This window comes from Tupaia chinensis, unplaced genomic scaffold (assembly GCF_000334495.1).
Source record: "Tupaia chinensis unplaced genomic scaffold, TupChi_1.0 Scaffold000272_1, whole genome shotgun sequence".
NCBI lineage: Eukaryota > Metazoa > Chordata > Mammalia > Scandentia > Tupaiidae > Tupaia > Tupaia belangeri.
In genome coordinates, this window is record NW_006159754.1 from 6,137,741 (window position 1) to 6,149,900 (window position 12,160).

Consider the following 12,160-nt stretch of genomic DNA (forward strand, 5'->3'; position numbering starts at 1 on the left):
TTGACACTCATCCTAGATGAGGTGCCATGCCAACCCACCAAGCCAGCAGCCGAGAGCAGCTGAATATTGGCTGAGAATGAAAGGGACTGGAATGAGGGACAGACAAAGGGGAGGAACGTCACCCACAACCCTGGACCAGTTGCAGCAGTGGGGGCCATAGCTAATTTGCTAATCGTCTTTATTTAATTTAGACCACTACCACCACTTTCTGGGAAGACTGGCCTCACACCTCTCTTCTCGAGGGAGTAGTGGAAGTGTCTTGTTCTCATAAAAGACCAGGGTTATAAGAGGACGCAAGAATGTCAGATGGGTACAAGAGATACAGTCACGAGACCCAGGTTATAGTGGTAAAGTCCCAGCCATGGCTGCCATTGTGTTCCTGCACTGAGGAGTCTCCATATGCAGTTCCGACACACGTGGGGAGTCTCACGCACCGTGACCCAGAGGCTCAGGCTCCTCGGGGCTGGGAGGTGGGTTGTGCAGCACAAGCTGGAAACACAGGAAATGAGTGTAGCAGAGACTACCACGGAGAGAAAGTGGAAGGTAAGGACACCAGGAGACACATCTCTCGCCCGTCCTCCCTTACAATGGGCGGCTCTGAAATGCGCTCTTTCGCACGACTTTTCTGGAGACAGCCTATAGATCTAAGCATCCAGCTGGTTTTCCTGTAAAGCTGTGGTCATCTTAGTCTCATTTCTGGTCGTTTCTTGCCTTCTTCTCTGCCTCTCTTGTCTGTTACCTTCATTTTTGCTTCCCTGGGAACGACCCCCAGACCGCAGTAAAGTTTAGCATGTCAGATTTTGCCCTAAGCACTTTCTCAGTGATACGAAGCTAAGATGTGAGTTATTTCCATTTTTTTAAAAAAAAAAGGTGTGATTCATGAATACACACACACACACACACACACATATATAATCAGCATAACTTTTTTCCATATATTTTCAACTATCAAATAAGATGTGTTTCTGATTAGAATAAAACCTCTATAATTTCAGCATGTTACCATCTGGTGACTCCCAAATAATCAAATGAATATTTCACCCAGAGTGGATGTTAACCAAATGTTTATTTATCTATTTAAAATCCATGAACTTTATTATTTTTATTTTAAATTTTTATTTATTATTATTTTAAAATTTGCTATAGGGTATGTGTGCTCACCACAGAGAGACAGAGAAGAAGAAGAGAAAGAGAGAGAGAGAGAGAGAAAGTGAGAAAGCAAGCCGCCAGGTCCGTGACTTGAGGGCCATGTGGGAGTCCAGTGCCCCTATTCACCTGGCCACCTGCCGGCCCACCAAATGTCTGTTAAATGAAATCTTCAGAAAAAAGTGATGCAGAGGGGAAGCAGGACTAACGCAGGAGTCGGAATAACCTAGTTCAGCTATTTATTACCTCTCATGACCTTGGGCAAATCACACATTCACTGGACTCATTTTCAGAATATATGAAATGAGGATAATATCATCTCACAAATTGTAAGACTAAATGAGAAGCATGATGTATAACAGTCTCTTTATATTACAGAATGTCATACGAATGTCAGCTTTTACTCATGATAAATGACTAAGTAACATCTAAATTAAAATGGAGAGAGGGACCAGCAGTTGGCATAATGGCTATGTTGCTAGACTCCCATGTAGTCGATCGCGATTCAAGTCCCAGACCTGGTGGCTTAAACTCACGCCAGGCACATGTGTGTGTGCCCAAAATCCCGAGAGGAGAATGGAGGAGAAGGGATTACAACATGGCCATCCCCCCTGGGAGGTGATTTCTCTCTTTCTGTCTCTCTGCCTCTGTCTTTCTGGCAAGCACACATGCCCTATAGCAAAAACTCTCAAAAAAAAAAATTAAAATGGGGAGAAAAAGATGGACTGGAAGAAAATAAGGGAATGAGAGAACTAAAAGGAAACATTAAGAAAAAATAATGAACAGCTCAGTCTCATCTCATAAAACTACCAAGGCCAAGTTCCTGTGCTTCTTCCTCTTTCCATCAGACATGGTTTTCTCACAGTTCCCTACGTTTTCTTATTCATCAGTTTATCAAATGTTTATTGAATGCTCACAGTAACAGGCCTTGAGCTAGAAAAGTGGCACCAACCATGGTCACTGTCTTCAGAAAGGTCTAAGACTAGTGGAGGGGACAGATATGTGAACAGACCAGTACAGTGGAGCGGACTCAGGGGCTTCTCAAGGGCACAGAAGGCCTTCAAATGGGACTGCATAATTCCTTTTTCTTTTTTCCCTTAAATGTTTTTAAAGAAGTATTTTATTTAACTTTATTTATTTATTTATTATTATTATTTTAATTTGACAAGAGAAAGACTGGGAGGCTGGGGATTGAGAAAGCAAGCTTGCAGGTCCAAAACGCAAAGCACAGAAGGCCATATGGGAGTCAGCATCTTTAACCACCATGCCACCTGCTGGCCCCGTGACTGGGTAATCCTTGGTAGTCTGGGTGGAACCATGGAAGAGAAGATGATCAGGGAAGGCTCCCTAGAGAAAGGCATCCTCCTGGATGCACCTTGAGGAATACAATGGGCAAAAGCAGAAAGAGCATTCAGATGCAGAGAAGACAGGCTGTATAAACAACAGACAAAAGCACCAAATCAAAGACAACCCCGTCTGCAAAGTCGAACACCCTGTTCCATAAGTTTAAGAAAGAAAAGTGGCATATCAGGTTTATACTAAGAAGCTTTTGCCTCTGTCCTCTGTGGATATTGTCACTGCTATAGGTGACTCTCCCAGCCACCTGTCACCACTGAGCCTTGGACCATGAGATGTAGATTCAAAGGAAGGCGTCAATGGAGAAACTGAAACTCCACAAGACTTGCTCTGGTCAGACTTTATAGAGACTAGGAGCTTCATGACTCCCGAGCTCTCAAAAACAAAGGGAAAAAAAAAAAAATCAGAGTGCCTCTTAATCTCTTGAGTAAGACCTTCCCTTAAGTGATTTCCTTGTGACCGAGGGAGTCCCTTCCCATCCTCTGAACAAGTCAAACCCTGAGCACCAAAAACCTTTATTAAAATGTAAGCTTTTTTAGGGCCAGCAAGTGGCATGGTGGTTAAGACACTGGACTCCCATACGGCCAACCATGGTTCAGGTATCAGACCTCGTAGCTCTCTCCCCCTCTCTCTCTCTCTCTCTGGTCAAATTGAAAAATAATAATGACAAATTTTTAAAATTAATTAAATAATTGAGTAAATAATTTAAAAATTAAAATTAAATAAATAATTCTTTTTAAAAAAATTAGGCTTTTTTTGACCTTCTCTTCCTTATTAAGTGTTCCCCAAATGGTAATCATATTAATGCTTTCCCTTCTTACCCTAGATCCTATCAGTAGAATACCATGTGTGGGTAACAGACATACATGGGCCCTTGAGAGACTGGTCTGAAAACCCACCACTTGTTGATAATATGACTAAATCACTTGGTGCAGAGATGACCTCAAATGTAAACTCCTGGATATTTATTATTATTTTTTTAAACAAAGATTTCATCAAATTATAAAGAGCAGCTAAATTCTATTCTTTTGCAAGTGAATTTCAACAACTTTACATCATGTCAATGTCTTCTATGCCAGTGATACGTTAAAAACAAACCAAGGCTGGACCAGCAGGTGAAGCAGTGGTTAAGGCACTGGACTCTCTCACATAGCCAACCAGAGTTCGAGTCCTGAGTCCCGGAACCAGTGGCTTCAAACTCGTGCCCAGTCCATGTATGTGCATGCCCAAAATCTCGAGAAGAGAAAAGAGGGGAAAGGATTTCTGCGTGGTCATTCTCTCTGCAAAGTGATTTCTCACATTCTTTCTCTCCCTCTCTCTCTCTCCAGCAAGCACACACACCCTATCACAAAATCAAACAAACAAACACCCAAGGTCTAAAGGAGAACTTTAAGAGTTCAGAGTCTCCAAGAAGACAAAAATGTCTTGTGCTAATTATTTTCCTTTCTCCACTACAGTCCTACTCCCAGCCAGCCCCAGTGCTCATTGATAAAAGGAAGACCCCCCCCCACCCCAACTCTAGAGAAAAGCTTAGTGTTGGGGACCAAGGGAGCCAGGGACTCTTGTCCTCATTCTTGCCCAGATTCACAAAGCTCAGTCCGTCTCACAGGCCAAACAGAGCATCTTACCTGCTTCTCATCCGCTACCACCACCTCCAGGGCTGCTTGGGAAGGATGATTTTTAAACTTGCAATATCAACACTAAATGCAAAGAAACTCATTACGTTTGATTTCTTTTCATGTCATCTTACAAATGAACTCTTTAAAGCATAATGAGAAATGTAAATTGCTGCTTAAATCTGTTCTCCGTAGTACAAGTTCTCTATTTCACTGCCAAGACACAGAAAGAACAATATATCTGAGTGTTCTGGGTCCCTTATTCGACAGTCATTGCATTAACCGAAATCGTAAAAACAAAATTCACCAGGTGTTTAAAAATCTGCTTTAATTATATTTTCATGAATTCCAGAAAGACCATCACTGCAGTTAATATTACAAAAAAAACACAAAAACAAAAACAAAACAAAACAGAGGGACATCTGAACATGCAATAAAAAGTGGATTCACAGTGAAAATAATGCACATCAGTACTAAAATATAGTTACTTGATTCCCTGAAGGGAAAAAAATTTCTTCTAATTATCTATTCACATGGATTCTATTATGAGAAAATATTTTTTTTTCTTGAAAGCTTTGGAGAAGTTTTCAATTTGTGCTACTATTATTGTTAGAATCTGATGGAAGTCCCTCATTCTGAAAGCCATTATCTGCCGTCTGCAATTTAATCAGAAAATTCCAAAGTACAACAAAGAGCTTGGCAACTGGGTTCTTGTTACATACAAAGCCATTAGCAAAAATATGTAACAAAATTTATGTAAAACAAACAATTTTGTCTTTATATACAGAAGTTTGCTATTTTCTTCACACCCTTACAACCTATTCTAAAAAAGGGGGGTGGTGGAGTCTGGAGAGTAACTACCTGTCTCCTTTAAACTCTCACCTTAAAAGGCAAGGTAATGACTTTAAACTTCTTTGAACTGCTTTATAAAAATGCATCTGGGCTTTTTAACGGAGGAGGAAAAATGATAATGCCTTAAAGAATTCATCCCTTTGCCATTTGCAAAGTCTTTTAATCAACTCAACAGAGACTAACAACGACTATGTTTGAGACTCAACCCAAGGACAGGGTGAAAAGCATCTTGGTGAAACAGACATACACTAGAACCCAGGCTTCTGGGCAGTTTCACATCTAGGGCATGCACATAATTCATACTGATACAGTTCACGACACCTTGGGGGAGGAAGGTTGGAGGTACATGAAAAGTGTCACCGAACCTATATACAAACACGTAAACAGGGAGGACACATGAAGTCAAAGGGAGACCAAATTCCAAGTTTAAAAATACATTTGAAAATCATTTCAAAGCTAAAGACCGTATTTACCGAAAACTGAAAACTTGGACATTCTACAGAATACCTTGTAAACATTGAAAATGCAGCTGTACATCATTCACAGTCTCAAAAGAAAATAAATTTCTGGTTTATCATCATTGCTTGGTTCAGTCTGCAAAACAGAATTATCTGAACAAAGCTGGTCGACATAGCCATAGCGAAGGGCCGTGCACGCCCCCTCCGGGATGCCACGGCCCTCCAGGGCACCCTCCTTGGCGTTCCTCAGGTAGCCTGCGATGTACGAGCCCGTGGAGTGGCGGTTCACGGCTGGGGTGGATGCTGAGGGTTTGTTCCTAAGCACCACTCCTCCCCCATTGCTGGGGTTCACAACTTTTTGCTTGCTGGCTTCTTGTTTCTCCTTGGCACGACTGGCAATGTTACGTACTCTGCTTTGACTTCTGGATGACAACTTTCTAACCAGTGTTCTGGGGAACTGATTGGCTTCCTGCTTTGAATATAACACTTGGCAGTTGTCTTCCTGGTCAAAGGACACGAGCTTCCGCAGCTGCTCGGTCAGAGCGTCTATGGGCTCTAGTGACCCTGTTGTCTTCACAGTCACAGCCTTCTTGTCTCTAACGCCAGTTGTAACAAAACTCTTACTTATACACTGGTATTTGCTCTCAAAATTGCAGGCGATATCCTCTGATGTTAAGTCCCCCAGACTTTTGGATTTGCAAGGACTGGGCAGTTTCAGAGCAGGCAAAGGAGGAAGTGCCGGCTGCTTGGGTGCAGGGGCATGCATATTTTGAGCACTAGACTGCGGGGGTCCACAGGTCTGGTTCATTTTTGCATCTGAATTTGAGAAGTGATTATGCACAAAGCCAGCACCCTGATAGGCTAGACAAGAAATACTTTGATTTTTGACATCTTGAATATTGTTGAATAGTTCAGGAACAGAAGGATGAAGAGTTCCTTTACAATAGCCATTTATCAAACTTCTTTGAAAATGGTCTACCACATCTTGGCTATACTTGGGTTTTAAAGGAGAAGAAAGTTGACTTGTGCTTTCTGTCCTATATTCGTAGGTGGTCAGAGACAGATTTTCCGATTCGCCATCAATTTCCACAAGACTGCTCTCCCCAGAATTTAAACAGAGAGTTGGGTCAACTGCTACCTGCTCCAGGGTCAAGTCAGTGGAAGTGGCAGGGCTGCAGCTCTTCAGTATTTCCCAGGCTTCTCCACTGGTAGGGCCTTTTGGTGATCGGCCCTGAGTGGAGTTAGAGGATCCAGGTGGGCTGCCAGTTATGGCCTTTGTCTTAGCCCTACCAAAAACGTCATCCACTGGTTTGGTTTTAGTGATGGGTGTGCAGGTAGCTTCATGAACAACAGTGTATGTTGTGTGTTTGGTGGTCTCGGGACTGGGGAATGCAATAGGCTCAGGAGACGAGCACAAGAAGGATGACTTGGACTTACCCCTGGAAAAACCATGCTTGAAGGGTGTTTTTAGGCCCAGAGTAGGCAAGGGCAGATGGCCCGACAACATACTGGTGCAACGAAGATGAGAAAAAACTGTGAGGTTAACCTGATCATTGGGCTCATCGAACTGGCCAATCAGTGTGGAGATGGAACTGCCGGCCTCGTCATCATTCGTTAAAGTGACATTGTCAATAAGGTGGGAAATTTCACTCTCTTGCAGAATCGCAGTAGAATGTAAGTCAGGTGTATCAGAACAGAGCGTGGAGACGTCGGACAAGGAAAAGGACGTCACAGCTCTGCTCTGCCCTCTGTGAACATCCAGGCTTTTAATCTCCAGATTGCTTTGAGACAGAATGTTTCCTGATAACATGCTTTTCCCTTCCACAAAGCCCTCAGCTTTCCCCTTTTCTGTAGTTTTCACACCACACAGATCTCGTGGTAGGTTAACTAAAGGATCAAGAGTGGACAGCTGCCTTGTGGGGAGGGATCTGCCGGGACAGTAGTTTTCCTGGCCGTCACTTGTCACATCAGATTCAGTTCTCCCACACTTAGGACCTGGCCCTCTTAGCTGTTCTCCAATGACTGGAATGTTGGCAGTACAAACAGTAGGGTCCCCTTGGCGGCCATCTTTGTAGAGGAGAGCACTGGAAGAGGAGGATAACTTTTTGTTGAAATTTGGAAGATGTGGATCATTTTTACTGGTCTTCTCTTTTCTTCTGCCATCCTTATCTTCTGCTAAATGGGGAGGAAAAGAGAAAAATCTTAGATTACATGTATCACTCTACGGAGAACCTGCAAACATTCATGTTTGTCTTCAGACAGACAAATGGAGAATGTAAGTCTGTAACACTGTGACAGAATAAAATTATGGATTGCTTGGATTTGCAACAAAGTGTCTGTGTGATGAAGAAATGGTAAGATATATTGATAGGAATTTCATTGAAGCTTCCCTTGAATAGCTATTACATCAGCGAAGGATGTAATATTCATTGTCCAAAAAAAAAATATGTCAATGAGTTCCCATACTTTTACAGTGAAGATTACCTTAAGTTGTTTCCTATTCAGATTTGTACTACACAGAAGCATGGCAATAAAAACAGAACAAGACAGCTCTGTTAAACAAAGTATTGTGGTACCTGTAAGCAAGATACTATAAGCTTTCAACGTTATACATGTACTAGTAAAAAAAAAAATCACAAATAGTATCATTTTAAAAAACATTTTGGCAAAAGATTTAATCAGTTAATTTCTAAAACAACTGAAAAGTGCAATAAGTGTGTTCAAATACCAGTATCTGCTAACATAAAAGTGTAAAAGTGAAGAATTGGTCACCAATTCTATGATCTTGTTCATATCTAAATTTTTGTTAGTCATATTTTTGTTATTAGTACACAAATTTCATATTGCATTTCCTAAAGTGGCAGTAAGATGTCAGGCACACTGAGGAAAACTAAAAACACACAATTCACAGAAATTCAGATATCCTCTCATGGTTAGTATAATGATAAGGTAATATTAAGTATTCAATTCTTGATCAGATTATTTTAAAAGTCTTTTAAACTCTTGGAGTCATGATTGCACAATAAAGAAGAATTTGCTAATTTCTTATTTAAATATATTCCTAGCTAAAAATTTTTTCATCATAAGAAATTTAAAACCCCCCAAGTGATAAAGATGTGTTAAATATCCTATGATATTATCATTCAGAGAGGGCCACTGCAAGCATTTGTAGAACAAAATAATGCATAGAATTAGGCATTCTTTTTCTCAATTTTTTTTCTGCAATCTATCTATGGTTCATATGTACTATAAGTTTTATATATATGTGACTGATTTATATAACTGTTATTTAAAGTTAGGAAGGAAAATCACCTCAATATTATTTTTCATTCACTTAATAGTATCAACCTCTTAACTATGGCATTAACAAGATTAATTATTACCCATTTCTATCGAATATACCTTTATTTCACCAAAGGTAGAGGTTTAGTTTATTTATTTATTTTTTTTAGGTTTTTGTCAGAGGGCACATGCAATCGCCAGAGAGAAAGACAGAGACAGTGAGAGGGAAAGTGTGAGAAATCACCCCTAGGGGGATGGCCACGCCACAATCCTTTCTCCTCCACTCTCTGCTTGGATTTTGGACACACACACACACACACACACACACACACATACACACACGCCTGGTGTGATTTTCAAGCTGCTGGTCTGGGACTCAAACTGCAGTCAGCCAATTGGGAGTCCAGCACCTTAACCACCACTCTGCCCGCTGGCTCCAGGTTTAATTTCTTTTAAATAGACAGGGTCTCACCGTATCATGAGCCTCCTGCCTGTCTCCCAGGTAGTACTCTAGGCACGCAACCATGCCTGGCTCTTTATACAAGGCCTGTGTGGCCCAGGTAGACCTTGGGCCCACAGTCCTCCTGCCTCAGTCTCCCAAGTCTCTGGCACTGCAGAGGTGCACCAGCATGCCCAGTCTTAGGTTGGGATGGGACTCCCATGTGGCCCCGGCATATCTATGAAGCACAGCTCTTAGCAGCATGCGTCTCCGCAGATGGGCCAAGTTTTAAAACCATTTTTTTTTTGGAGAGATTTTCACTGTAGGGCGCTTGCGCTCGCCAGACATACAGAGAGAGACATAGAGACAGAAAGCGAGAAATCACCCCCCCCCAGGGGGGATGGTCACGCCGCAATCCTTTCTCCTCCATTCTCCTCTCGGGATCTTGGGCACACACGCACACGCGCCCGGCGTGAGTTTTAAGCCACCAGGTCCGGGACGTGAACCGCAGTCGACTACGTGGGAGTCCAGCGACATAGCCATTACGCTAACTGCTGGTTCCCTAAAACCATTTTTTAAAAAAATTGTTAGAGGACACATATGCTCACCTGAGAGACAGAGACAGAGAAAGGCAGGAGAAGGGAGGAAGCACCCCCTAATGGGGTGTGGTCACACCACAATCCCTTCTTCTCCACTTCTCCATCCTGTCGGGATTCTGGGCATAAATGCACACACACCTGGTATGTTCTTCAAGCCACTGGGGCCAGGATTCCAGCCACAGCCAACCGTACGGGACTTGACTCCCTCGACTACCAGGCTATAGGACTGCCCCTTAAAATACTTTGCAAAGAATACACTTTCTTTCCTGACACTGCCCTTGGCAAAATTTCAAACCTTTAAACTCCCCTTTTCTCTTTCAAATAAACCACCCACAAATTAGTTTTTCTCCCTGGAATTTTTTATGACAATCAAACAAGCAAAATGGTGTCTATGGGAAAACAGATTATTATAGAAAATGGAAGTTTTTAAAAAATTACCTATTTATTTCATTCTATTTGTTATTATCATTATTTCTTTAATTTGACCAGAGAGACAGAGAGAGAAAGGGAAAGCAAGAAAGTAAGTCACAAGGTGCGGGTCTTGAACCACAGACGGCCATGTGGGAATCCAGCTCCTTTGACTACTATGCCACCTGCCGGCCCTGGAAATTGAATTGTTTGATGAAAGAATAATTTTGATAAAAGAAGCAGACCTAACATTCTACATGTCTGAGATTATTCTGATTTAATTAGACCATAGTTGTTCTAGGGACATGCAAGGGGCATGGTGTGAACACTTAAATTACCTATGATGGGGGGAGGGTAGTGACAGGTGCAAAGCAAGGGTTCTTTGGCCCATGGCAAAGCAGCCATCCCTCTATCGAGTTCCTGATACATGTCAGCAACTTGCTCAGGTCACGGAAAAAGATGAGAAGCCTGGCTTTGCAGCTCTAACAAGTGTACAGAGATACAGTCATTCCTCCTTCCCTGCATATATCCAGGGATCGGGGAAGTGAAAAAGGTGGTTAGCTTAGAACATGCTTTCTTTCTACATAAACATTTCCAACCATGGAAAGTGCTACATGGTGGGGAAAGTAATGCAACCCCCTCCAACCTCTGAAAACTCAATATAATTCTATTTGGCCTCAGAACAATCTCTAAGTACTGCCCTCACTCCTCCTCTGTCCTACCCACAGACCCGGGCGTCCACACTGTCACACCCAAAGGCTCTCTTTTTCCGTCACTGTCAATTTCAGACGTCAATGTTATGTTACGGATTTAGATGAGGAGAAAAGATCTCTTCTACTACCTCTTCTCCAAAGTTTGAAATCTTCTGGTCTAAAAGATACCATTAAAAATTATTTTGCAGTATATGCTACTTTGACTGCAGAGTGTCAGCCACGTCATAATGCTAAGTGGGGACTGAAATGCAGCTCACAGGGATACGTTCTTGGGGAAACAAAGCACCTTACCCTGAGAGGGTTCTTTTCCTTTGGTGTCTTTGGCTGTCTCAGATACAGGCAATGACAAAGTTCCCAGAAGGCTTTTGTCAACAGGCATGGAGACGGGGCGCGCTTGCAAACTCCGCGTGGTCCTCCTCAGGACACCGTCGCTGTCTCTTGTGGCCTCAGACACAGAATCTTTTATCTCTACCATTTCTTGGAAGCCCATTTTGCTCTTTTTCCTGCCTTTGGCTGGAGCACTGGCTGTACGGCGCAGAATTCTGTCTCCGATGGATCGCTTCCGAATATAATGGGAACCGTTTTCCGAAGAACTGTTCCTGGGATTCTTGTTAAACAGTCCCTTCAGACCTTGGAGCTGTCTGTTCTGAAGACACAAGAGGACCAACCACCCATTAAGCCACTGCCATCGGGACCACGACCTGCCTTTGAAATGATTGCTCCATGAAAAAAAAAATGAATACACGCGATTTCACAGCCACTGAACTCTATTCAGACCAAGGAAACGGCAGCTTGCAGCGGGTTCACACAACATCATGCACTTCGTACAGACCTGACTGTGAGGAAGGCAGCCTTCCATGTTCCCGACCAACCTTCCCAGAAGCTGCCTACCCAGAAATGATGAGGTGGCAGGAAACGCTTCCACGGTCCAGCGATCGTTACCAGCTTTAGCCACCTTAAAGCCACAGACGCATGTTTCAAAGTGGTAAGCAGGGAAATGGAGTGACGTGAGCAAGCATGCCCCCATAACCCGCTAAGAAGAAGTACACCAGCACGAACAGAGCACCATGCTGAGAAACTACCTTGGTCGCGCCTAGAAAGTGCAATATGGTATAACTGGGGTTGAGTATTAAAGGGCTCCACTGCAAGGCAAGAAACAAAAACAACAAAACACGATTGGGGCTCATTCAAGAAGGTGGCACGAGTAAACACAGAAGGAAAAAAAAAAAAAAAAAAAAAAAAAAAAAAAAAACAAAACAAAAAAAAAAAAAAAAACGCATCTCATTGCACA

General features: G+C 42.5%; 1 protein-coding gene across 1 annotated transcript in view; it reads right to left on the reverse strand.

Annotated features, from left to right (window-relative positions):
- Positions 1 to 4,491: 4,491 nt before the first annotated feature.
- Positions 4,492 to 12,160, reverse strand: part of PLCH1 (phospholipase C eta 1) — a 236,993-nt gene continuing 229,324 nt past the window's right edge. Inside the window, exons 22-24 of the mRNA XM_027772378.1 lie at positions 11,952 to 12,011; positions 11,161 to 11,515; positions 4,492 to 7,603 (exon numbers count right to left, since the gene is read on the reverse strand). Coding sequence (XP_027628179.1) covers positions 5,511 to 7,603; positions 11,161 to 11,515; positions 11,952 to 12,011 — 2,508 coding nt within the window. The 3' untranslated portion in view covers positions 4,492 to 5,510. The remainder of the gene's footprint in view (positions 7,604 to 11,160; positions 11,516 to 11,951; positions 12,012 to 12,160) is intronic.